Genomic DNA, 24789 nt, shown 5'->3' with positions numbered 1-24789 from the left:
GGGTGCCCCAAACCCAAATATGTGCTGGATCTTGCTTAACCCCTACCTTTCGCTGCCAATCCTCTTATTATCATTCATACCTGTACCCCGTAACAATCAGGACAATCCCAGAGAGCATCCAGGCAGTAATTAGTCACAACGCAGAGACCAACTTTAAGATTCGCTATAAAATAAATATTCCAGTACGGTCTGCACATCGATTTTCTCTCCGGTTCCTAAATCTTGGACCCATTAACTGGTTGCGTTCCTGATCACTCTGGTAACTGACAGGAACTCTTAAGTTACGATTCTGGCCAAATTAATGCAAAAAGGGAGAAAAACGCTTGTACCGGGCCCAGCAGATGGCCCCTGTACCAACTCCAACCATCTCTGCTGTGCTATGTAAGATTTCCATACAAAAATAGTTGGACTAAGATGTTACCTGCTTGACTTCAGTTCAACAGGAACTCGGGAGCTTTTACAAAAGGAACCCCTTTGGGATGGTGTACAATATCCCATCTTGTCCGTCCATCGCCTCACTCAAAAACTTCCTCCAGGCTTGCCTTTCCAGACAGCACTACTATTAAGAGTCTTACAGATACCTAAAAAAAAAACAAATAATCTGTACCTCAGTAAGTTTTTGAACAACACAACTTCGGTAAGCTGCCTGGGAAAACACACAGTTGTCTGTCTGAGAAGCCAAACTGACGGGGAGCCACGAACCGCTGCTGGCTGGGAGGGCTAGCGTGGAATGAAGACCTTCCAACCTTGCTGGCAAAGCTGCTGAAGCTTGCAATTCATTTCATCTGCTCAAGGTAGCTCTCTGTGTGTGTAGGCAAGGGGGGGACGTCCTTTTCCTTCCAAAAGGGAAATAAACGCAGAAAGCTATAATTAAGATGTAACTAAAGTCAGGGAAAAAAGCAGTCAGGAAATACCAGATTTTAAAGGACTCTTTCTGCATTGACTCAGCTGTGCAAGAGGCGTGCGTTCTTTGTTATTTGGGTCAAATACAAAGCTTGTCACACTTCTTGCAGCAGACTATGAAAATAAAGAGGATGCAACATTAACAAAATCCTCAATATTCCTGATCACAGTCGGGAGGTAACAAAGCCTTTCTCGCCTTACAAAAAGAAATCGGTGCTCTGCAAGTTCTTGGGGTTCAAGCACAGTTTACAGCACCAACACGTGCCTTCACTCTGCACGTGGCTTCTTTGATCTGAATTTGAACAAAGAATTCCTTCCCAAAGTAATCTAACCCAGAAGGCTGCTGAGGACCAGCTGGGAGCAGGCTGGCTCACTCTCAAAGAGCACGCGGGCTTGCGAACGAACCCTACGACTCAACAGGTTTCCCCGGAGCAGGTGATCGTTGCGGAGCGGCTTGTCATCTCGTGCCTCCTGATGCTCCCTGAGACTGTGCTGCAAAGAGCGGGCTGCCAGAGGGTTCCTCTGAACTGAGAGATGCAGACACGCTGGTAAATAGTCTATACGTACCATGCCAGGAGCTACCCGAGCACAGACAGGGAAGACACACCGAGGTGTTTTTGTTTTCTTGCCTAATCCTTGATTCTGAAATGAGTTACTACGTTACGGGGCCCACCGTATTATCCTGGCAGGTGCAGGACAATCACAGAGGGAATATTTACGTTTAAAGACAGCGCTTTCACCAACAGACTGAATTTAGTTGCACATCCCTTTCCTGAGCAAAGGAAAGAGTACTCATAAATTGGAAGATGCGGCTCCTTGAGCTACGTAAAGGCGCGCTCACCCGCAGCGAGGTACCTGCTCCACAGGGAAGAGACCAGGACGGAGCAAAGCCTTTAGACCAGGGTCTTTTGCCCTCAAGAGCCATCAGCTTCAGGAGAGCCCTTTGCAACCGACAATAACTGAAACACACGAGCAAAACAACCAGGGAGAACTGCCCGCAGAATGACTAAGCAAATACAGAAGACAAGGCCCTCGAGATCGGATTTTTATACCCAGCAACAAGTCTCCTCCCTGTAGCAAAGTGGTGTCTCCCCAGGGGGCTGCAAATGGGAAAATCCAGCCCAGGTCTGGCTGACCCGTGCAGTCCCGTCACACCGACACGGGGAAAAAACTCACTCAGGCTGGCCCCCGGGTTCACCCCGTAACCCTCCGGGGCTCTTACAGCACTCCTCTCCAAGCGTGTATGGTTTTTATCACCTATGCGTTAGGAAATCGCCTAGGAAAGGGATCGCCAGGCCAAGTCCGCAGAGCACCACGGCTGCAGGTACTGTGCTGGGCTCTCCCCGCCGAAGGTCATCTCAGAGAAATTTCTGCAAAAGCTTCTGCTGTTCCTCCACTGGAACTGGCCTGGAATTAAAAACCCAGCGCAGGCTACGAAATCAAAGGAAAGGCAGGCTAATTTAAAAGCGCTCTTAATTCAACTAAGGAAAACACATAATACTTCTCTTTTTTTTGGTGAAAACAGCTTTGGGTGAAATTTGCAAGCAGCTGGAACGGTCTGTGGGGCTTTTCTAACTCTGCCGCTTTCGTTAAGCATGTTTTCGACACGCAGTTTAAAAGTCTGCCACGTACACGAGCAGAGCAGTACCAAAGTGGGAACGAGCTGTCCTCACGCTGAGACCTCTCACGTAGAGCTTTGTATTAGAAGCATATGGAATATACGTTTAAGCATACTGCGCTGGAGGAGATAAAACTGCATTACTCAAAAATACACGCTATAATACCTCCACGAACTACAATCTCCTTTTGTGCCTGTAAAATAAATCCAGTCTTAGGAACCCAGTATTAAATGGCATTACACTAATTACCCCGCTTCACACATATATGTAGTTTCTCCAAGTTTCCAGATTCCTGACTCAGTATTTCTTTGCTCCTTTAAAGGCAAAGATATCCATTTTCGCATTTCATGGAGATTTTCCTTACAACACAATCCACTATCACGAAGTGAAAGCAGATCCAAATAGTATTATAAAACTAAAGGCATTTTATCAGCTTCTGCATGACGGGCGCGATTCTGTACGATCAGCGTGGGCTTGGACGGCTAACAACTGGCCAGCTGCCGCAGCACACCCAAACGCACTCAGGAAGCTCGGAGGAGAGCACGTTCTGTGCCCTGTGGGCGAGGATGACGTTCACCTTCCTGATACAGCACAAGCTGCGGGCACCGGAGAGCAAGGAAAGTTACTGCTAGCTTGCACTGAGAAAACCCGCCCTCTGAACAGGGCATAAAACTTCAGGGGGTACGAGTAAAAGTAAGCATCTCGGGGCTTTTTGCTTCATTGCAGTGCAGGGCACGAAAAGGGAGACGATTCGGAGCCCGGCAGCATCCCTCAAACACAGCAGAAAGCTTACTCTGAACGTAACTTAGGCAATTTGTGTATGGGGCCACGAAAGCGTGGGCTAATTCTTCCTACAGGATGACGGCGGGCTGCTCCCTGTAATACATCTCTCTACTCCCGCACGGCGTTGTGAACTCGTCTATTTAGAAGCCACTTTTATTCTACGACCCATAAAAATCTGAAGACGTAAGACCTTTCTTCGGGTTTCTTAAGTGTTTCCTAAGAAGAAAGGAAAATAAAAAGGTGTCTATACATCTTCGCTCATTAAAGAAAAAAAAAAAAAAAGAGGGAAACAAAACAGCAGCCCTGCACCACATTTATTACCAGTGTAACAGCCTTGAATGGAAACTGCAAATGCTTTGATAAAAATCAATTGGAAAGCTGTCTGCCTCGCTGCTGCCTCAATAAAGTGCCTCTGCATCCCTTGCTGAAACCTCGTTTTTGTAGCCTCCTTAAACAATACTGCGCATTAAATCGCTGCACCGGGCCCCCTCCGAAAACAGCCTCCGAGGCAAGCGCCCGGACCCGCGCCCCTAACTCGAACCCCAAGAGGAACCGGGGCTGCAAACCGGCACCTCCAACCAACGCCCTCGCCCCAATTACCCAGGACATGCTAATTTCTCCTATTTCGTTAAAAATTAACTTCCAGGGCCCTGTGTAAGCGAAGTCTGGAGCCCTGCCGGGAGGCCTTTGGCTGAGAGTCAGACAGACTCCACGTGCCTGCTGCCCCGGAGCCGGTACCAGAACAGAGCACGGTGTCCCCGTCCGTCCGTCCGTCCATCCATCCACCCGTCCGTCCACGAGCAGCGCTGACCGAGCTCAGCCCCACACACCCGAGGGTGCTGGGGGGCAAGGAGCGAGGCTCAGCTTGGCTTCAAACACGTAAACACCCTCCTGAAGTGTTCGCAAAGTCCCCGGAGTTACAAAATACTACGAACGGATCTGGTTTTACTCCCTCCTCGTGTGTGAGCCGTATGGCCTGTGTCGAATAAGCAGAACGAAAAAAAAAAAAGAAAAAGTTGCCAGCACTCCCGGCTCTCGTAATTCAATCAGTTTTAATCATCCGAGATTGTTTTTGCTAACCTCCAGTAAGGATATTTCCTCTAGGCACCTTGAATAGAGCGGTGACACTTTATACATGACTGCCTTGAAAAAAAAAAGACCAGAATGCACTTTACGGTACGATGTGGAATCTCAAGGCAAATTCCCACGACTGCAAATTGGTTTTTTCCACAGGGCAGCCTCTCTCCAGGTACCAAGCATCGTGTCTTCACCATTTACTACACATCTTTTCCTATCCTTCCTCCTCGCTGACCAGGATCTTCACGAGGACCATCAAAAAGCACTGACAAAAGCAATGCTGAGGAAACCTTGAAGACTTCTTCTAAGTCCGACTGGACGTGAAAAAGTTTCACTGCCTCACAGAGCCCTCAAGAAGTAACAGATTCCTGGATGAGACTTTAAAAATTCTATGTAAAATATTGCTATTGCCTCCCCTTACTGCAACCAGCTGGTACAAGGCAACACGGAAATTGCAAAACGGCTCCGAAGCAAAAGTTCCTGAGCAGAAGCCCAGGAACCTCCCGGGCTGGCAGCAGCAGGTGGCTGCCAGCCACCCCCGGCCCTCCCGAAACCACCCCCCGGCTCTGCAGAGGCCTCGCCAGAGACAAAAGGACAGCTCGGTCCCCACAGGTTAATCAGGATATTAGAGAAAAATGAAGGGAGGTTTGTAATTAGCAGCCACAGTGGTGTTTTATATGGCCTCTGTTACGTGGCCGCCGGAAACTAGGCTGAGGCTACCGCACAAGGCAGCTGCAAAAATCGGGGAGCTCTGGGAGATGAGGAACCTGGCTCACGTCTACACCGGCACTTGAGATGCAAGAGACTCGATCCATCTCCATTACAAATCCTCTAAGCTCATCCTAGCGTTACTTTCCCACATTAAGCAAAAGAGTTCACGTAAAAAGCCTGCCTGGCTTCAGACGTTATCCAGATAAAGAGCAGGAGGAGAAAGAGAAAATCCCTTGTATTACCTCGCTCGGCTCTCCCCAAGCCTTCTCTGACATCTTTGTTCTTTCAGACCTGGCATTTATCTGAAGATGTTGTCTCGCCCTAATTAAATCTTCACGCGAACCATCGCTACTTGCTGGCAGGGAAGAGGAGCTCTTGGTGTGCTGATGGACCCCCAGAATTTCCTGCGCTTCTCCCTTCTGGTGAGTGCGAGGCCTCGCTCGAAAACATCACAACTGCGTTCAACACAATATGGTTAAACAGCAATACAACAGTATTCGGCTTCTTTTAAAGAATGAAGAGGAACATAAGTGAAAATTACATTCTACAAGCTCATTGAAAAAAAAAAAAAAAAAGCAAAAACCAAAACACAACAAACTGTGGAAGCGCGGGGCAAATAGCACCATCTGAGAACAAGGCGTGCTTTTGTCTCACTGCTGTCTCAGAAAGGCATAGCTGGCAGCGCTACGAGCAGCAGAACCAAACCTTCCAAAATAAAATCTGCAGCGATCTCTTCCCCCCAGGGGTGCAAAAACATGCGTAAAGCGCAATTGAATTTCGTGTTACGGAGGCTACAAGCCCCTCAGACGGCCCTAACCTTATCTAACAAGGTAGCGCCCTCAGAGCTTTGTGTCAGAAGCCTTTAAGCTGGCAGCGGCAGCTCGTCGAAAGAGCAAGGGGACGGAAGAGCTGTGCAAACCTTTGCACTCCGGAGCGGGAAAGGCAGAAGGCTAGAAAAGCAGATCGTAGCGTTAAAACCCCTCCACGATTACCGAGACTGAAGGAAGCTCCTTTAAACCACTTATTGATGCTAGAAGAACCCGCCAAAAAAACAGACCGGGAACTCCTGCCCTCGCTGAGCGACGCTCCTTGAAGAACTCCCGTCCAGGCGGCGAGGCAGGCAGCTGGCCCGGCAGATGTCACCCCCGGGGCCAAACCCGCGTCAAGAATCACATCGAACTCCCACCGCTCTCCTCCCCAGCCTCAAACTCTCCGCGCTTCTCTCGCTAACCAGAAGAGACAAACACCCCAGATGGCTGAGGAGAAGCAGCGAGATGCGCGTACGCTCCGCGCAGCCTGACGAAGCGAGGGCCCAGCCATCTTCCAAGCACGGCGCGAGGCTTCCCCGGTACGGGGCCTTTCAGCTCTGCCAGGGGACGGCTCCGCACACGTGGGTGAGGGCACGGCCGTGCAAGAACTTCTGGGTTTTGAGGCCACGGCCGGGTACTCTGCAAAATGTTTCTGCTTCAGTTCCCAAAGGCACGAGTCCCCTACCATTTCATAAGCTCACGCAGAATAGCTAGAGGCTAGACTACACATAGCTGTGTATTATATTGCATGTAACGCCCTAAGCAAGGCGTTAGGATTACTGCTGTTTGTGAAACAAATGAAGAAAACTAAGACGACGGCTTCACCGGAGAGGGATGTTAGGGCACGTGCAACGCCGCCACGGTCCCTGCGCTGCGGGAACCGGAGCCAGTCTGTCCTTCTTCCCCACCGCAACGTGGGAGAGCTTGCGTTTCTTCAGCGTCTACAAGCGGAAAGCGGGAGGCGACGGCAACCACGGGCGAGTTATCGAGCCCTGCAGAGGCAGGGCCTGGGCTTTCTCCCATGGCCCCGGCCCCGGCAGCCCAGCCCGAAACCAGCCTGGCCCCAGCTGAGCGTGAAGACGTGTGTAGGAGCGACGCAGGAAGGCCTTGTTTAGCCACGCAGGGAAGCCACACCGACAACGAGCCCCCTCACACCACCAAAGCACTAACACCGCCACGTTTCAAGCGCTGGGCTGAAAACCGAACGCGCACTCGTGCCTCCACAGCCCGGCACCCTCCCTACACCTCCACACGTCCCGGGGAGGTTTCGGCGCTTGAGGACAAAGGAGACGGCCAGGATGGGGCAAACACGGGCACAGCTCCCCCCTCCAGCAACCCCCTGGAGCAGCCCCGCAGCCCTCTGCCACCCCCAGAGCCCCCCCAGACCCCCCCAGAGCTCCCCAAGACCCCCAGTCCCCCACCTCCAGACCCTCCCCCGAGCTCCCCAACACCCACAGAGCACCCCTGGCACACCCCTGACCCCCCAAGCTCCCCCCCCCCGGTGCCTCACCACCCTCAGAGTCCCCTATTGCCCCCTATAACCCCCCCACTTCCCCCCTAGAGCCCTCTATTGCCCCCCACAGCTCCCCATTTTCCCCCAGAAACCCCTAATGCCCCCCATAGTCCCCCATTTTCCCCTATTGCCCCCCACTGGCCCCCCAAAGCCCCCCATTGCTCCTCAAAGCCCCCTATTACCCCCCACTGCCCCCCCCCAAGGCCCCCCATTTCCCCCCCATTTCCCCTCAGAGCCCCTCCCCAGCCCCCCATTTTCCCCCCATCGCCCCCCAGAGCCCCCTATCACCCCCCATTACCCCCCCCAAGGCCCCCATTACCCCCCCAAGGCCCCCCATTTTCCCCCAGAGCCCCCCATTTCCCCCCCCGTTTCCCCCTAGAGCCCTCAATTTCCCCCCACTCGCCCCCATTTCCACCCCCCCGGGCGCCGTACCCAGGCTCTGCCCCACCGGGGTGCTGAAGGGGTTCCCCAGCAGGAACTCCATCTTGGGATGACAACAAACAGCGGCCCGGCGGCCCGCCCTCCTCCCTGCCCCCTCCGCCGCCCTGACTGGCAGCCGCCCGCGCCAACCCCCGGTCGTTCTGCCGAGCGCGGCCCGCCTCCTCGCATCTCATTGGTCCTCCCCTGCACGCCCCGTGTTTCTATAGGTTGACGCGCGCGCCCGTCACTGTCAAGAGAAGGGCCCGCCCCCGCCGTCGTCCCGGCCCGTCCCACGCCCTCTGGTTGATGGACAGCGGGGCCGCCGCTAGCGGCACTGCTCATTGGGCAACGCGCACTCCGTTCTGCAATACCATTGGCCAAACGCCGCGTCAATCGTACGCTCCTCCTCCCGCCCCCGGGGCACGCTGGGGGGCGCTGATTGGCTGACACGGTTTTCTCGCGCACTGATTAGCGGCCGCCCTTCCCACCCCTCTCCCGGGCGGTGAGGTCGTCACGTGACTTCCCTAGCAACCGCTTCCAGGGCTTCCTTAGCAACCGGGGCAGGGGCGGCGGGGCCTGGGCCTGGGCCTGGTCCTGAGCTCCGTGAGGGGCCCGGGAACGGCAGAGGCAGGGCATAATTTGTGCCTGTTCCCGCAGTGAAGGTGTCTGTGTGTGTATGGACTCCATCTGACAGCCTTTACTGGGGATCTGCATTAAACGTCTTCACAAAACTGCTGTGCTCTTTATAATTTTTCTTTTTTCCGCAAATTTGTTTTGACTTTTATGGTGAAATCGCTGTTTAAAACTCAGCGAGCTGCTGCTGATAATTTTTATCTGCTGTAAATACTGTGTAGTTGCTCCGTAAATCAAACTTTCCTATAGCAGTATGTTTACTGTTAACAGTACGTTTACCTGTTAAGACTAGGTGTAAATGTTGCCCAGGGCCTTAAATATGCCCTCTTCGTGAAGAGGGATTTCATCAGCAGGTGCTGGGCCATGGCTGTTGCAGGCTCTGCCCAGAGCCTCTCCCCTGCTCTCTTTATAGGGCCAGAATCTAACATTCTCCACGGAAACCTCTCAAACATGGTGAGAAGGCTGTGCCTTTTATCACAAAGTCACACCGGTGACCTTGTGGTAAAAGTCAAGCACATCTTTGATATCAGCTGTGAGGTATCAGGTCTTCTTAAGACTCGACTGTGCTCTTAATTCCTTGGAATTATCGTGCCAGCTCAATGAACATTAGAAATAGTAGCCAGGCACTGGTTTTAATTTTTCTTTCTTTTCTCTCCATTAAGGCTGATATCCTCTAAAAATGAGTCAGTCGTACAACAGCATCAAGCCGAATGTTATCGACGATGAAATGCTTCAGAAAGCGGTTGAAGAGCAATGGCCAGAGGACATAGGGAAAGTCACCAAAAGCGAAGGCATTGACTTCAAAGATGTGACGGAACTACAGCTCAGTTTTAGAGGTGAGTATCAGAACATATATATATATTTTTAATTCACTTACCCTCCAATAAGTATTAGTGGCTACCTAGCAATTAAACAATAGCAATTAGCTTGGGTTTGCTACATGAAAAGTAAGGTCAGGACTTAGATTTTTAGTCATACTTGTATGAAGTAGTTTCAGTTGGGAGGACTGGGTGGCTTTGCTTGAGGGCAGCTTTAAAGCTGCTTCGCTTTATGCTGTTATTGTCAGTGCTATTCTTATTTAACATCTATATTGTGGTGACACCTACAGGCCACAGGCCTATTGGGCCCTTCTGTACGTGGCCACATGAAATCCTGGGCAGGCTCTACCACCTCTGGTGATTATGTGAGAGCTACGTGGTAGACTGTGTGATTACAGTCCAATTTGGTAGCTTCCTCTGGCCATCCATAACGTTATCAAAACTCATCTCTTACTGCCAAACTAGTCATAAACGTGCCTTCAGAAAATGAAAAGAAAGAACATTTGCTTCAATATTTGAGTATTTTGAGGGTATGAAGTGTTTCATGGACAAAATTTTTGATTATTCATTGCGTGCTCCAGGAAAATAATGCACATATTGGATGAGTTCCTTGGGACGTGCTCCCAATTACCTGATCCTGCATGGATTTCTTTGCAAATACAAAAGAGAGAACTGTGTGACCATTTTGTGTGCGCAATTGAGTGCGTTACACTGTGCTCAGTAAACAACAACAGCACCTAGTGAAATCTGCTGGGAAGCCATTGGGGGGAAAAGAACTGGGAGCAAGAGTTTTCTGTATTTTCTGTCACTTTGGTCCTAATGTTTTGCTGTAATGCCTACCAGCCTGCCCTTGTGGGTCTGTTTTTGGAGAAAGCTAAATGCGGTGATATTGATTAGTTCTAAACAGCCACCCTCACAGAAACATTAGATCCCAACTTGTTCTCCTGCGATGAAAAATCCCAGGAGCAGGAGAGTAAATTACAAAAGCAGCAGCTGGCCACCAGTAGCCTGAAAATACAGAGAAAAGCAGAATTTCATCCCAAACCTTGCTTTCAGAGCTGGAAAGGAAAATGAAGGTCAAGGCCTCCTAGTAGAGGATTCATAAAGCCGCTCTTGAGTGCAGTCAGCATCCCCTCAGCGACTCATTGGCATCGCTGATGAGCAGTGTGTGCTGGTGCAGGACACTGAGGTTAACTGGGCTGCTTCACTGAAATCGCATCCAGCCAGCGGACCTCTCAGCTCTCTAGGGCAGTCGTGACACTGTTGTAGGCTGCTAAAAATCATTTTTGAGGTAAGACTGGACGTTTTTCCTTAAGAAAGGTAGTACATCTGCTAAACTGAAAGCTGCCTCACCTGAAAAGCGGTTTTATTTTTTCCTGTGCCTTTAGATATCCTGCAGATTGATAATCTGTGGCAGTTTGAGAATCTGACTAAACTGCAGCTGGACAACAACATCATTGAGAAGATAGAAGCTCTGGAGAGTCTGGTTCACCTTGTTTGGCTCGGTAAGACACAGGCGTATGGGGCTGGATGCCTTCTCAGGTGCAAAGCAATCTGCGATAAAGCCAGGATGTCACATTCCTCCTCGAACACAACTGATAGGAGCTTTCCCAGGGAAGGCTGTTAGCTGTCGGTGTGTTTCCTCATTTGACTGTCAAATGTCAAAAGGCATGAATATCAGTGCTGCACAAAAATCCTTCGAATGTTTAAAAGCCTGGTTTTAATACATTTGGTGTGGCAGGAACAGGAAGCTGAGATTTCAAGGCTGTTTCCAGGTTTTGTACTCGTATTACGAGGTGATTTTCAGAAATATTTACGGAAACTCCCCTGTGACTTAGTCTGTATTCTGTTTTCAAAGGTAATGCAAGCATTTTGAAGCCTAGAACCCCCTGAAAGACAGTGCTGTCTTTACCCCTGCATGCTTAAGGGCTTATTGTCTTCGTTGTCCCAAAAAGCACCTGTCCTTGTAGTCTTACGTGACTACCTTCAACTAAAAACTCAGGATACGGACAGCAGCATCACTCAGCGATGCGGGCTCTGATGCTGGCAGGTCAGTGACCTTGCTGCTACAGATTCATAGCTAACAGCATTCACTGGGAGCTGCAGCTTTGTTGTTGGGTGGCAGCGTAAATATATCCTCACTTGCCACTGAAAATAGCATGGAGGCTTTGGCTCGTAAGAACATCTTGAAATGTCTAATGAGTTCTTCCGCCCTGTTGTCTGCACCGTTCTACTGCGCAGATGACTAATGCACTTTGTGAATCAACAGCTGATCACCACAGCGTAAGCAGAGTGTTTTGAAGCACTCCCATGGGTCTCAGCTTGCCCAAAGGTTGCGGTGGTTCAGCAGGTGCTGTGTGAATGTCTTAGCCATCCAGGGGCTAGGGTGATGCAGACCTCGTCACTGCCTTTGGACTCCTGAAACACTCGGTACTGACCGGCCTGAGAGCAAAGGCTGCCCTTATTTGTGGTGAGCGTAGGCGTTAGGATAGAAGTTCTGGCAGGATGAGATGAGGAAATATTAATGAGTGAAATAGCTACGGTGAGTACGTCTCCATTGACAGCAGGGTGGTTGTGAGCGTGGAGCTGATGTATGTTGGTCTGGGGGAATTACCGTGATAGGGGGCATTGGCATGGCTGGCAAGAGTTGGAAAGACAAGGCAGGGAATGTCAAACTTGTCACAGAAATACCACCCTTTTAAGGGCCTTTCTCTGCCTCTTCTCTTGTATTTTGGTTTTCCCCATAAGGTAGAAATCACTATGAGGTTGTTTATGTGGACTCTGTGTGGGATGTCTTCATTCTTCTTATATAAGAGTTGTGTGGGCAGTTGTAAGGAGAAGTGTCTGTTGCTTCCCGACCCAAAGAATGACGATTTTATGCTCACCCTTTTCTGTGGGACACTGAACACCCCTGAGGAAAACATTGTGTGTAGACTCCTAAATCAAGACCCAGGCTAAATGCAAGGATTGGATCAGGGTGTTCTGCTAGAAATGATTTAACTTTTGCTTGTAAAACTTTTGATTTCTAAACTCTTCCCCAGACTTGTCCTTCAACAATATTGAAGTAATTGAGGGCCTGGATACCCTTGTCAAACTGCAGGACCTAAGCCTCTACAATAACAGAATCTCTAAAATTGAGCATATGGACACGTTACAAGAGCTACAGATCTTCTCCATAGGAAAAAATAACCTGACCGCTCTGGAAGATGTGAGTGCTCCCTGTCTTTGCAATTGTTCCTTATCAAAGGATCAAATATTCTAAAACTGGTGGTTGCCATCTGAGCAGGGGAAAATTCTCCCTAGGACTTCACTTTCTCTAGAGTCTAAGTTATGGTTTTGGTAAGCTATCCAGGTTTAAAGTGCTTATTTCAGCTTTTTCTTGTGTAGATTATTCGCTCGTGAGGTTTGTTACTGCTATCATCTGTGGGAAAAGTCTTATTGGTTCCCACGAGAGCTGGAAAAGGAATAAGTAGCAACATTTGAAGAAAGGAGGGAGTGAAGACTAGGATTTGTTAAGGGTTCTTTTTAAGGGCAGTTTACCAATGTGAGATCTGTGATTTGTCCACCACCCTAATGCTAAAGGCCTTCTTTCCACACCCACCATTTACACATTCATGATGTGTCTTTAAGTATTTCCTTTCCCAAAAGCATTAGAAACTTGTAATTTAATCTCGCCTGTGTTTGGCAGCTGAGCAGGATGTGTACTGCAACATAACTGTGATAAGAGCAACGAATTTCAGAAGCGTGTGTTTCCATAGCACTAGGAGGTACGGCGTCTCTTTCCCATCGGCACAGGTGGTTTATCTCAGGAGGTTTAAGAAGTTGCGCACGCTGAATCTCACTGGGAACCCTTTCTGCGAAGAAGAGCAGTATGTGCTGTTTGTTGTTGCTCACATTCCAGATCTGGTATACTTGGACTTCAAACTCGTGAGTGACACCACAGTAAGTATGTCTGCGTCTCCTTCTTGTGAAATTGGGCACCAGCACGTTACGGAGCATTTGCTTTGTTGGTATGCCTGCAATATTCTAGCATGTGGGGCTGCTTCCTCGCAGAAATTAGACCTATGGAAACATGCAGTGTTTATTCCATCTTCACCTGACAGCTGTGAACCTGCAGGCCAAGTTCTATCAAACCTGGCAGAGAGGTAGAGGTGTCAAAGGTGTTACGTCTTCACAGGTTTTGTGAAAATCAGCAGCTGTCTGTGGGAGAGGGGCCTGGTTAATATTGCCACAGAGATGCTGCAGTGTGAGTGCGAGACTTCTCAGAGATCTGAGAATCTCAGAGATCAGTCCTGAGACAAAGTCCCGAGGAAAGCAGCCTTGGTGGTCCTGCTGCTCACGGAGCAATTTGTTTCAGTAGTGGACTGACAGATTATCCAGGCAAGGAAGTGCCATCCGAATGCATTTCCCAATCCTGATTTCTGAAAACAGGACCATGCATCAGCACTGGTAACCCATGGGACTGCTCTTTGATCCAAGGACTGAAAGGAACACAGAAGTTTGTTATTGTTGTTGTTATTTGCAATAACCAAAGAATGTGATTAATTTTAAATTTGCTTGGCACAGAGCAGGAGCTGTACTTGGAACACGCATTACCCTTACCATAGGACTGGAAGGGCTTTCCAGGTCACTGAGTGTAGTCCCTGCTTGTACAGCCTGTATGCCATAGAATTGCACAGTTAAGTTTGTCAGGCTTCAGCTGCAAGCTAATTAGGTTCTTGCCCCTGCTGCTACCTTGCCATCCATTCCTCAGATGAGCCATCTCCTCCCCAGTAGATGTATTAAACTCAGTAGCAAATCCAGTCAGATCTGAAATTCGAAGTCAAAACAGGGAGTCCTGCTAAAAACAAATGAAGAAACAAACAAACAAAAACCCTAAAGATCAGGAAACTGGTAGATTAAAAGTTGTCCGGGACTGAATCAGTTCAGATGCATTGCATGCAGAGGCAGAGTAATATGTTAACAAACCATGGGGTGAGGAATGGATTAGACACTTCATAAGTAGATTAATAAAAAGACAACAAAGAAACGGAGGTGCAGATGTAATTTAGATGCCCTTTATAGAAAGATGGAATGCTTATGCTTAGATTTGTTGGGCAATGCTGGGTAATCTGATCAAATACCTTCTCTCTTTGTGTTTCTCAGCGAGAACTTGCTGTTTCAAAGTATCGCTATCTCATCGACCCTCTGGAACAGGAGGAGGCCCAGGCCCTGGCTCAGCTGGAGGAGAAGCTGGCAAAGCAGAAGGAGCTGGAGTACCACAAGGTGTGTGTTCTTCAGCTGGTTGTGTATTGTCTCAGGAGAAAGATGTGCAACAGATGTTGACTTCTCCTGTACCTGCTTTAAGCTTTAATGAGAGGTTAACACTGACGGTGCTAAAACTAAGGCTAGGATTAATTTCTGATCTCCGAATCTCTTTTGAACGAAAACAGAAACTGCCGTGAGTACATATGATATGGGGGAACATAATGCTTTTGGCTGAACAATGAAACTGCAGATATAGACCATGAGAAGCTCTATAGTAAATCCTACCCTGGGATCTTATCAGCCTGATGGGAGATTAAGAAAATTACACATCTGAGGGAACTGTTAGTGTTCTCATGGTGCAGCGACTTTTCTCCTAAGTTAATGTTGGTTTTGTTTTGTTTTGTTTTATGGGTAAAGTCTCCAGGGCTTTGAGATTGTTATAGTCCTGTGAACAGACTGAAAACAAGGCCAGGAGGAATGGTACTTTCAGTTACAGTCTGGCTCTGTGTTCCAGACTTCTAGAAGACCAGACTGGCTGAAGAGCAGGAGGACACCTGCAGGAGGAGCGACAGGAAGGACACCTGCAAATCTTCCCTCCTGTCCCCCCCAAAGCCCACTCACTCCTTATCTGCAAGGCTCAATGGTCTTGCAATACATGATTGTGTGTCATAGTGCTTTATGTAAGATTAAACAGTGTTTTCTGTCCTTAGGCTAGAGAGTTCTAGCAGTAAAGCCACATGTGAACCAGGATAGTTTTCATTCCAGTTGCAGGGTGCTTTCATGACCTGGTTGGTAAATCGGTTGTTGTGGTGTGACTGTGTCTGCATAGATCGTTACTTGCACAGCACACCGGTGATCCTCTGCTGGTAAAGAGCTTCTAGGAGAGAGACGTCCTAAGGACTGGCAGAAGGTTAGCACTCTTTATTTTACTTATATCGCTCTGATTCTCTTCAAAGACAGCCTTTGTTGAGTACCTGAATGGATCATTCCTGTTTGACAGTTTGTATGCAGAGGATACAGAAGCTGCCAAACTGGCTTACCTCCCTGGAGTGGATGACCTGCTGCAGGCATATCCTTCCTGGGTTTAAAAAACCTAGAGCTAAAACCTAATGACTTGAGTTAAGAAGGAGGTGCATCTGCTGGGACTCCTCATCCGTTGCTTTTGTCCAGGACTGAAAGCTACATTGATCTAAGATCTGAGACTTTCTGTGTTCAGTTTTGGAACGGTGCCAGGAAAACACTGCGAGACCATGAGACCACTGACAGCTTTAAGGCTTGATATCTCATGAAATAGGAGGGCTACAAACAAATGGTTTGTATTACTGGCAAGCTGGCCAGCCCAGCTTGAAACAAGCTATTTGTATAGCTGCTCACTTCTGTCACCGACAGGTCATGAGATTCCAGCGTTTCAAACTCTCCCCATTGTAATTACCATATTCCTTTCCCTTCACTTGAATCAAACATAATTTCAGTAGTCTTCTTTTCTGACCCTTCAAGAATCAAGGCTTTGTGCTGTCTTTAAGCCTGGAATCCACTTAAAGTTTAAAATGAGCTGTAAGATAAATCTCTGTCAGTTAGATTGTAAGAGTGCAGTCGCTAAGATCATGTTGAAATTGAAGTGGTAGGAGATGGGAACAGACTAATCAGAATTATATGAGTTGCATATCTCATGACCTGACAGAGCTGGCTACATGAAGTTTTCAGGCCAGCACATTTTTCTGATCATTGCTCCTACACGGGGGATCAGAAAGCAGACACTTTTATTTTTTTTATTTCTCATTCAGATTAATAGAGCACTGTCAAGGCCAGTGACTTGACCTTCCTTAAAATTGCATTACACTGTTGGGGAAAAATGCATCATGGCTTAACTACAATATACTCTAGAAACAATTCCATTGCCAAGATAATAGCAGAAGAAAAATTGACGTTATTTTTGTGATGCTACCAAGTCAGTAGTTTATTCTGTGCTCTGGCTGTAGGCTCCAAAGCTGTATTTATTAACTCCACAGACACTGTATTCACACTTGTGAAGACGGATAGGGTTGTATGCTTCATTCTGCTGCTGTGTCAGAAACGAGTCAGAGATGTGTATGCATTTCCTTTTTGTCCTCAAGGCCTTTTTCCCCTCAAGCTACCACAGTGTTCTCCATATCCCTAAGGCAGCAAAATCCTATGCAGAGAATGTGATCCAGTCCTGCCAAGGACAGAATACGAGGAAGTCTGGTGCCAGCAAGAACCACAGAGTTTACATAGCAGTAGCTTGTAAGTCATTGCCCAAATTTACAGAGCTAGAAATGCTTGTTGCTCCACTGAACAAACAAAATACCTTGACTCTGGTGTCACATACAGGAAAGATTTTGTTTCAGTTTGTGAGAACCTATTTAATTATGGTCTGAAAGAGTATGAAAAACGAGAAGCTGAAGTCTCTGAGTTCTACGAAGGCCTTCATGAAGCGTTAACAGCCAACCAACAAGAAGGGAGGAAAATAATCCTAGATTTTGAAAATCGGAACAAAGAGGTAATTTTCTTTATACTTTTATTAGTTTGTTACATCTTATACTAGCTTTCAGTTTTACTGAGAACTAGGGTAACTCCATTAAAATTAGGATAACAAACCTGGATTTATACTGCAGTTACAGGAGTCAGTGCCTGGTCCCTAACTGCTGAGTCACAGAATGGCTGGGGTTGGAAGGGAGCTCTGGAGGACATCTGGTCTGATAAAAAATATATATAGCATATGTATAAACGTATCAATCTGTACCAAGAAGTTACGTTAGCTAATACTCTCAGACACATGTTCTGATTTTTTGGGTGGTCCTTTGGGGACCCAGGAGTTGGACTCGATGATCCTTGTGGGTCCTGTCCAACTTGGGATATTCTATGATTCTAATATAATGTCATTAACTAACATGAGGTTTTAGGGCTCTATAAAGAAAAGGTTTGGGGTTTGAAGTTTCAGCCCTTTCATCAAACCACAGCCAACGCTGACGGCTTTTATCTATGCTGGAAATGGAAATTTAGTGTGGGACAAAGTTAATATGCCATAGTGTTATCTCATTGTCCATGAGATACCTGTCTATTGTCCAGGTAAATGTTCATCAAGGCTTTACAGGAAAAAAAGATGGTTAAACATCTCATTGCCACACAGGAATTACTGGTCTTTACGAAAATGAAAATGCTGAACCTGTCCTTTCAATATTTTTGATAATACTGATTTAAAAAAAAAAAAAAAAGGATTATCAGTGTTAATGGCACTTGTCTTCTCTCTGAGGCCTCCAACAGCTCCTCCTTTATTGAAAAATAGGGAAGAAAGGGAAATTGCAAGTTATTCGGTTTGTTTTCAAGTCATTTTCTGATTCAGTTCATTTTGTCAACAACAGCTCAAAGAACTTTAACAGAAAAATCAGGTAAAGCTGTTGTAATGTATTCCTAGTCCTGTTTTAAAGCAGAAAAATCTTTCTTCATTCTGCTCAACTACAGCCATCCATTGTGGCTGCTCCAGGCACAGCTTCCAGCTGGATCCCCATGTAACCAGGTATAATAGATGGATCATTATTTTGTTTCCACAGGGGAAAAAAAAAATCAAGGGGGCTAAAGCCTGGTAAAACTGTCAGCTGAGCAGAACGAGTCCCTGACAACTGACACCAGGCAGAGTCACGAGCGCTCGCTCTTTGAAAACCGGGTCACGTTTATTTAGGTGCCTTGTCAGGAGCTGGCAGCCTGCTGAGTCACTGTCCCCAGGTCCTGCAACCCTGCTGACTCATGCTGGCAAACGGGCTCTGGCAACTCCGGTCGGGACGTTAGTTGGCAGGATTGCCAGCAGGCAACCGATAGAGATTGATGTGCATACTCAGTTAACTAGTACTTGATTCCCAATAGGTCCTCTGTAATAAATATATACAAATAATATATATATATATGGCTAAGGACAGATTTCGACAGTTCATCCTTGTCTGGTAGCCTACCGACTCAGCCATGGATCGAGCTGCCAGAACAGGACTCAGTGGTCAGGGTGACGGTTTTCACATAAATACTGGAAGAGTCAGCACCCAAGCTGAGCACTGGCTTTTAACGGTCATTTAAAGCTGATGGAGAAGTTTAAAAAGTGCAAAGGTCCCAGCAGACTGAAATTTGTCAACCGTTCTTAGGGGCTGTTTGTCTAGCTATAATCCTATCACGCAAGCTTGGACAAACCTGTAAAATAACACTGCTCTCTGAAGTTGGTGAGGGAGCAAAGAAGCAGTAAAGGCCTTTACCTTTAAAGCTCCTGCTTCCAGAGGGGTGGTTTGGATGGCTTGGGAGCTTTATGGGGCCTCCCAACTTCCTTACGTTAGAAAAGAAAATATCTCGCTCTCCCCTTCCCCACTTTTAATGCTGCAAAATTTGGATACTCTGTTTTCAGAAACAAGTCTTGGCAATGCGTTTGGTCAGAATTCACTCTTTTAGCCTATTCTGTTTCCTCTCAGGAGGATTGGATTAGACACCCCAAGGTGTGTATTTTTTTCCACCTATTAATATTTGATTCTTAACTTGTTTTGAGCAGATTTGAAAATAATATGTTGCTCGGCACAAGAGGATTTTTTTTTTTTGATCCAAGAAATAATAAATCCTGTCTGATACAAAACTGACGTCAATATTTAATTCTGAAGGGGCAATAAATCCATGCTGTAAGAGGAAGTCAGGCAATGATAGGTATTCCATATTCAGAATACTAAATCCTGACCCTATGGAAGTCAATCAAGATTCTCCTTGACAGAAAGGGGATCAGGATTTAGGCCTGCATTTCTTTTTCAGAGTAATTGTTAATCTCTTCTTCATGGCCAGCAATGTCAAGAATCTGATATATTCTATATACACATATTTTACTTGAAATGTGTCAGAAGGGAGCCAAAGCTGGAAGCATGGAAAGGGCAAAGTCATCTGGTGACTGGAGGATGAAGAAGAGTTTTCACCAGTGTCACTGCCTTGCACGGGATCGTTTACCCAGGAGCATACCTCAGCACTGTTGTCTCCCCAGTATGTAAATCCGGAGACTTACTGAATCATCACATTTCATTTCAGCTAATCAGCAGCAGGAACTTTTCTCACATATGTAACAAGTTAATTAAATTGCAATGGAGTGCTGAACACAAACTATAAGTAATTTATGTATCTCTGTGTTTAGAGGCTGGATGAGATTCATCATGCCACTAGTTACAATATTGCTGAGTCTAAACGAGCGGAGTACAACGAGGACATACTTCAGCTGTCAGAGACACTCATGACCTTGGAAATGCAAACAGTTGACCAGCTGGAGGTAAGGTTCAAGCACATACCTGTTAAGCTTCCCATCCGGGATGCAAGGGGGTCATTTTTCTGTTGCTGCACCCCTCTGCATAGTGGCCCGTTGCACAAAGAGGGGAGTACAATTCTTCCAGTCAGGCTGATGTTCTGTCTAAATCTCAGCCTTTCTTTGCTCGGGGTTGATCCGGGTGGTATCAGGCCCTGGACATTGATATGTTGCAACAGATTTCTGTTTCTCAGAGCAGAGCACGGTATTCCCTTCATGTCTATTCAAGCTGATTCCCAAAGCTTTAGAGAAAGGGAGTTGAAGTTGTTCAGTCGTTTCATAGGACTGTGTACAGAACCCTTGCATGGTATGGGATATGCATTTGGGATTCTAAAAGTGTAATTCTTTGAAGCTGATCCTCGCTATGAATAAGATTACACACGTTCCTGCTCAGCTTACTGCATTTGCTTGCATAATAGCTGCCTTTTTTCTCCCCAGACTTTTCCTCAAAAACTAGGGCAGGGCTCCTAATGTGCATCTTCATTTAAAAACAACAACAAACAAAAAGCCCTAATCTATTATAAGCTAACAGGCAGGATCTGCAGCCTTTATGCAAGCAGATGCAGCAGTTTACTTCTGTGAACGTGCGTGACAGAAAGCAGGAGCTCAAAATGGATTCCTTACTGCATCAGGATTGCGCCTTTTAATGCTTTCTGAATTGCTCCTAATATATCTGCAATCACTGGTGGAAAGATCAGAAGCATTCCTGTGTGCATGCCCTTCTGGATTTACAGGATTTGGGTGGCTGTAACTGTTTTATCAAGACAGTAAGTGCAACACTTAACAGATTCTCCGGCAGCCATTTTTGAGAGAGGCACTAGGCAGCAGCAATTTTAGTTTCTGAGGACTAAAACAAAAGCTGCAGTAAGCCTAGGCACTGCTTATTGCCTCTGACAAGAGGCTTCTCAGATATACAAGGAGACTGCAGCATGGCAGCATGCAGGAATACAGCACGCTCTGTGCGTTACGTGAGGGTTCAAAGTGGTCGGCTGACTTGCTCCAGAGACCAGGTAAGTATCATTCAGTCCACTTCTCTCTAGCAAGCTGATTCTGATTTTCTGTCCCTGAATGAGAAAAGAAACTCTTGTGACTTTCAAACAATTTACATGCTTGAGGCAGTTCATTTTCTGACTGTGCTAATAACAGCAGTGAGTCCAAATTATAATCAATTTTAGGTTCTTCCTAGATTCCTTTTTATGCTCAGGAAAGCGTTCATTGTAACGTTTCCTCTTTTTTCCTTCTGTTAAGGAACTAATTAAGGATTTTGAAAAAAACATCGCTGTCATAGCATCAACATTCATTGAAAACGTTAAAGGGATATATCCTTTTGACAGCGTGTTGGTGTGGACGTCTGAGGGAGGTACGTATGCCTCACTCCTAAATCCATAACTGAGCCCTTGGAATAGAACCGGATTATTTTTAGTCAACAGAAAAGCCGTTTTCCCAGCTTTGCAGGAATGGCCATTTGAAGTGCCTTGTCTTTCTTGGAGACTTTGGAAAGCACAAAGGGCTCTGGCTAAGTTCTCCTGTACTGAAATTCTGTAGGACTTGTACAGCTTTCTCCCCTGTAAGAATCTTGCTTTTTTTTTTTTTTCTTCAAGCATGCATGACACAGCTCTTGGAAGACCTGGCTCGGCTGCTTTCTATGTGCTTTCTTGCCATAGAAGTACCTGCAGTTCTTCCTGAAGCTTCTTTAAATGGCCTTCATTTTTGTGTTACTGATGTCTTCTGAACAACGTGAGATAAGAACAGCAAAGTACTTCGGTGACAGTTTACACTATATAAATAAATCCGTTGGCGTGGTGCGGATAATTGGCATATTCAGAGCTTGGCTTTTATCCTGAGAGGCCTCCCTCAGTTTCCTCTGCAAACCCAGGCACAGTCTCAGTGTAATATACGGCGGCGAGGATGAGACCTGATGTGAGCTGTGATTAAGAGCAGAAAGTGCAAATCCTGACATCACAGCAGCTTCTGGCAGCAGCTCGGCTGTTTCCCTTGGAAGCCTGCTGTGAGGACACAGGACACCAGAGTGCTTTTCTGCATGCCTGCATTAGGACTGGCAGCTCTCTTTCACGTAGTTGCTTTTTCCAAGCCTCAGCTTCTCGTTACAGGAGGTCCAGTTTCATCTCTAAAAGTGAATGGTGTGCTCAGCTTTTTCCTTAACCATCTTCTATACGATGGCCCAGTGCCGGGACCTGGAAAACCGTCACCATGAAAAGCTGCTAGAGATCTCCATCAACACACTGGAGAAATCAGTCAAGAATGAGCTTGACGAGGATCTTCCAGATGACGTTCGTGAGGTGAGCACACCAAATAATTCGCCTCCACTAAGGAGTCAGCGAGGAGGCCACAGCCTTCTCTCAGAAGGGAAGGGATTTCCAGGAGGTTCAATACAGCTAGAGCTAGGTCTACACCAGAACGTAGCTTCCTTAGAGGAGGTCCCAGCTGCCTGGCTGAACCGCAGTGCTGCTGGGCATCTCTGCTGACTAGGACAGAGGATGACTGCACTGCAGGTTTCCCTGGGCTCTGCAAGAGCTGGTGGCAGCAGCCCAGGAGAGGTGCTGAGCAAATCTCTCTTGCCTCCAGCACAGCTCTCTTCCCTGGCTGATTTCCAGACAGCCCCAACCCAGCAGGCACTTAGGCAGCTTCTCTGCTGCGCTTGAAGCTGGTTTTGTTCAGATTCTCCCTGCTTCTCCCAGGAGAACCCAAACACCACTGCTTTGCAGGGGGGCTCTGTTTGCCTCGGTGATTTCAGGAGCAGCCCCCCACCCAGAGGTCTCCCACCCCTTAGCTCTTGTGGAGACAGGACACGACATTTCAAACGCAGCCTCCCACCGCAGCCCCAGTCTTGCTCTGATCTCAAAGATCCCAGGAGCCTTTCAGAAAGCACAAATTGTGTTGCAGTGCTCCAGTCAGCAACGCTGCTGACCTTTTTGCCTCTGTTATTCCTTCGCTTAGTGGCTAATTGACTTGAGTTTTGCATTCGCTGTGTTTTCGCTCTGTCCGGATTATCCCAGCCCCCTATTACTCTGGGTAATCAAGAGCTGACAGACACAAAACAGACCCCTCCGTCCCCCGGGGGAGCTCCCTGCTTTATGGGCTGTGCAGATGGCTGCAGTTACGCACCGTTGCTGTGCACCCATTTTGCCTCGCTGCCATCCATTTCCACAGAGAAGCAATCTTCATTTGTTCAACAGCTGCACTTGGCTGCGGGAGGAGAGTCATTACGCTTTAGCAAAGCCACCCTCTATTCAGAGCCACGGGAGAAGTCACTGCTTTGATTAGAAGCTGGGGCTCTCCAAAATGAAGATTTACAGCCGGCGTCAGCAGCGCAAGAGACCCTTCCAAGTGCGATTTTCCACTTCCCGCAGCTGCTGGGGTGGGCGAGCTGGAGCACACGCAGCCTTGCTCCGACAGCAGCTGCCCGCGGGGGCAGCCGTGGGCCGCGAGGCAGCGAGCCCGCAGCAGGCATCTGCTCCCTGCTCTAGCAGGTGAGGCCGAGGGTGCTGCCTCAGTTTCCCCATCTGCACTAGGGAGAACGCCCCAGCACAGCGGAGGGTAAAGCACTGGATTCATCCTGATGACTAGGGCTTTGTCGCTCTGAAACAGAGGTCCTGTTTTCTTCCCCCCAAGCGCTGCAGTTGGCCTGCTGCTCGTTCTGAGCTCTGACGCTTTTGCTGTGCACCCGCCCCCCTCCCCTGATCCGCTCACGTTACCTCCTAGCTTCTCGTGGACAAAACCACCCTCGTCAACATGGTCAACACGTCCCACAACGTCCACCTGCTGAAGATCGATATGCGGGAGTGTGACATCCTCAGCAACGCCTATCGCTGGCAGGCTTCTGTGACGGGGAAGGTAAGGGGCCTTCGTGCTCACGTGGGGCTGGGGCACGGCCGGTGTGCCCCTGGTGGTGGGGATGCTGCTGCAGAAGACACTCCCTAACCTCTGCCAGAGCCCTCGGTGCTGCAGCCAGGGACGCTGGCCAGCCTGTGGGTGCACTGCTTGGTTTCAATCTGTTCAGGCTTTCCAAAATGAGATCGACAGAAACCGCAACCGCGTCAAAGAGATTTTCCAATACATCGACAATCTCCAGGAGCAGCTGGATAGCATCGAGCTCCTGGAGCCGCCAGAGTAGGTCTGCCAGGGGCTGGACAGCTGCCTTTGGGTGCCCACAGGACAGCCCCCGCGGCACAGCACCCAGCAGGGACAGCTGCCCCTCCGTGCCTGAGTTGTCTAGGACATTTCAGGCCAAAGGCGTGCTCCTTCCATCCCGCCATAAGCTGCAAATAAAAGATACTACTTGTCTGCAGAAAAGCAGATGACGCTTTGTCTCTTCCATCCCATTGGCACGAAGCCCCTTCAGTGCTCAGGCCTGGTCACAAGGGGTTATGGCTCAGCTGTGAGCTGATTGAACCAAATCACCGCAGCGCATCACGCCTGAAAGCTTTAGTACCTGCAAGCACAGTGACAGGAACCTGTGATCCGCAGGCACACGGCAGCAGCCGGGGAGAGGAGCGCTCTCCATCAAACCACCCCCAGAATAACAGCGGGTTTCCAGCTCAGCAAGCACAAGGCTGGCTGGGGCTCTGCGTGCCTAGGAGCCTCGTCTTCTCGCCACCTCTCACAAAAGCAGCTTTCTGCAGCGTGAACAGAGCAGCCCCCAGCTAGCAGGGAGGGAAATCAATGGTTCCACAGGAGCTCACACGCTGCTGCTCGCAACAGCCAAGCGAGGAGTCATTAATTCCCCTCCTTGCTCGGTGACAGCAGCTGCTACGCTCACATGTGGGCAGCTTCTGAGAAATGATGCTGGCCAGGGCGGTACTGCTCGAGGCAAGCAGCAAGGAGAGAGGTGGGAAGGTTAAATGAAAGGGTGGCTGCATACGAGCTCTGGGGAGAGGCCAGGTCTCCCGCAAGCCCTGTAGCTGGC

The 24789-nt window shown here is 48.1% G+C and overlaps 2 protein-coding genes across 5 annotated transcripts in view; one reads left to right on the top strand and one right to left on the bottom strand.

The window, feature by feature from the left end:
- Positions 1 to 7992, bottom strand: part of TOM1L2 (target of myb1 like 2 membrane trafficking protein) — a 54474-nt gene extending 46482 nt beyond the window's left edge. The window contains exon 1 of one of the 3 annotated variants that reach the window (XM_035563355.2): positions 7848 to 7992. In XM_035563355.2, the coding sequence (XP_035419248.1) occupies positions 7848 to 7899 (52 nt within the window). In that variant the 5' untranslated portion in view covers positions 7900 to 7992. The remainder of the gene's footprint in view (positions 1 to 7847) is intronic. The other 2 variants (XM_035563352.2, XM_050713838.1) reach the window with 2 other exon arrangements.
- A 441-nt stretch (positions 7993 to 8433) lies between these two features.
- Positions 8434 to 24176, top strand: DRC3 (dynein regulatory complex subunit 3). Of its 2 annotated transcripts, none has more exons than XR_007708870.1 (12): positions 8434 to 8497; positions 9131 to 9304; positions 10675 to 10791; positions 12328 to 12494; positions 13082 to 13228; positions 14432 to 14551; positions 15490 to 15605; positions 16880 to 17051; positions 19698 to 19829; positions 21111 to 21222; positions 21974 to 22162; positions 23586 to 23717. XR_007708870.1 is itself a non-coding variant. In XM_050713837.1 (12 exons), exons 1-12 carry the CDS (start codon positions 9148 to 9150, stop codon positions 23995 to 23997), a joined length of 1569 nt encoding a protein of 522 aa, XP_050569794.1. In that variant the 5' UTR covers positions 9122 to 9147; the 3' UTR covers positions 23998 to 24176. The 2 variants fall into 2 exon arrangements, 1 of the variants encoding a protein (XP_050569794.1); XM_050713837.1 differs by lacking the exon at positions 8434 to 8497 and adding an exon at positions 23884 to 24176 and having other exon boundaries at positions 9122 to 9304; positions 21111 to 21181; positions 22039 to 22162.
- The last annotated feature ends 613 nt before the right edge of the window (positions 24177 to 24789 follow it).

This window comes from Cygnus atratus, chromosome 15, assembly GCF_013377495.2.
Source record: "Cygnus atratus isolate AKBS03 ecotype Queensland, Australia chromosome 15, CAtr_DNAZoo_HiC_assembly, whole genome shotgun sequence".
Taxonomy (NCBI): Eukaryota; Metazoa; Chordata; class Aves; order Anseriformes; family Anatidae; genus Cygnus; species Cygnus atratus.
The sequence above is the reverse complement of the archived record's forward strand: the minus strand, read 5'-3'. Positions and strand labels throughout refer to the sequence as shown.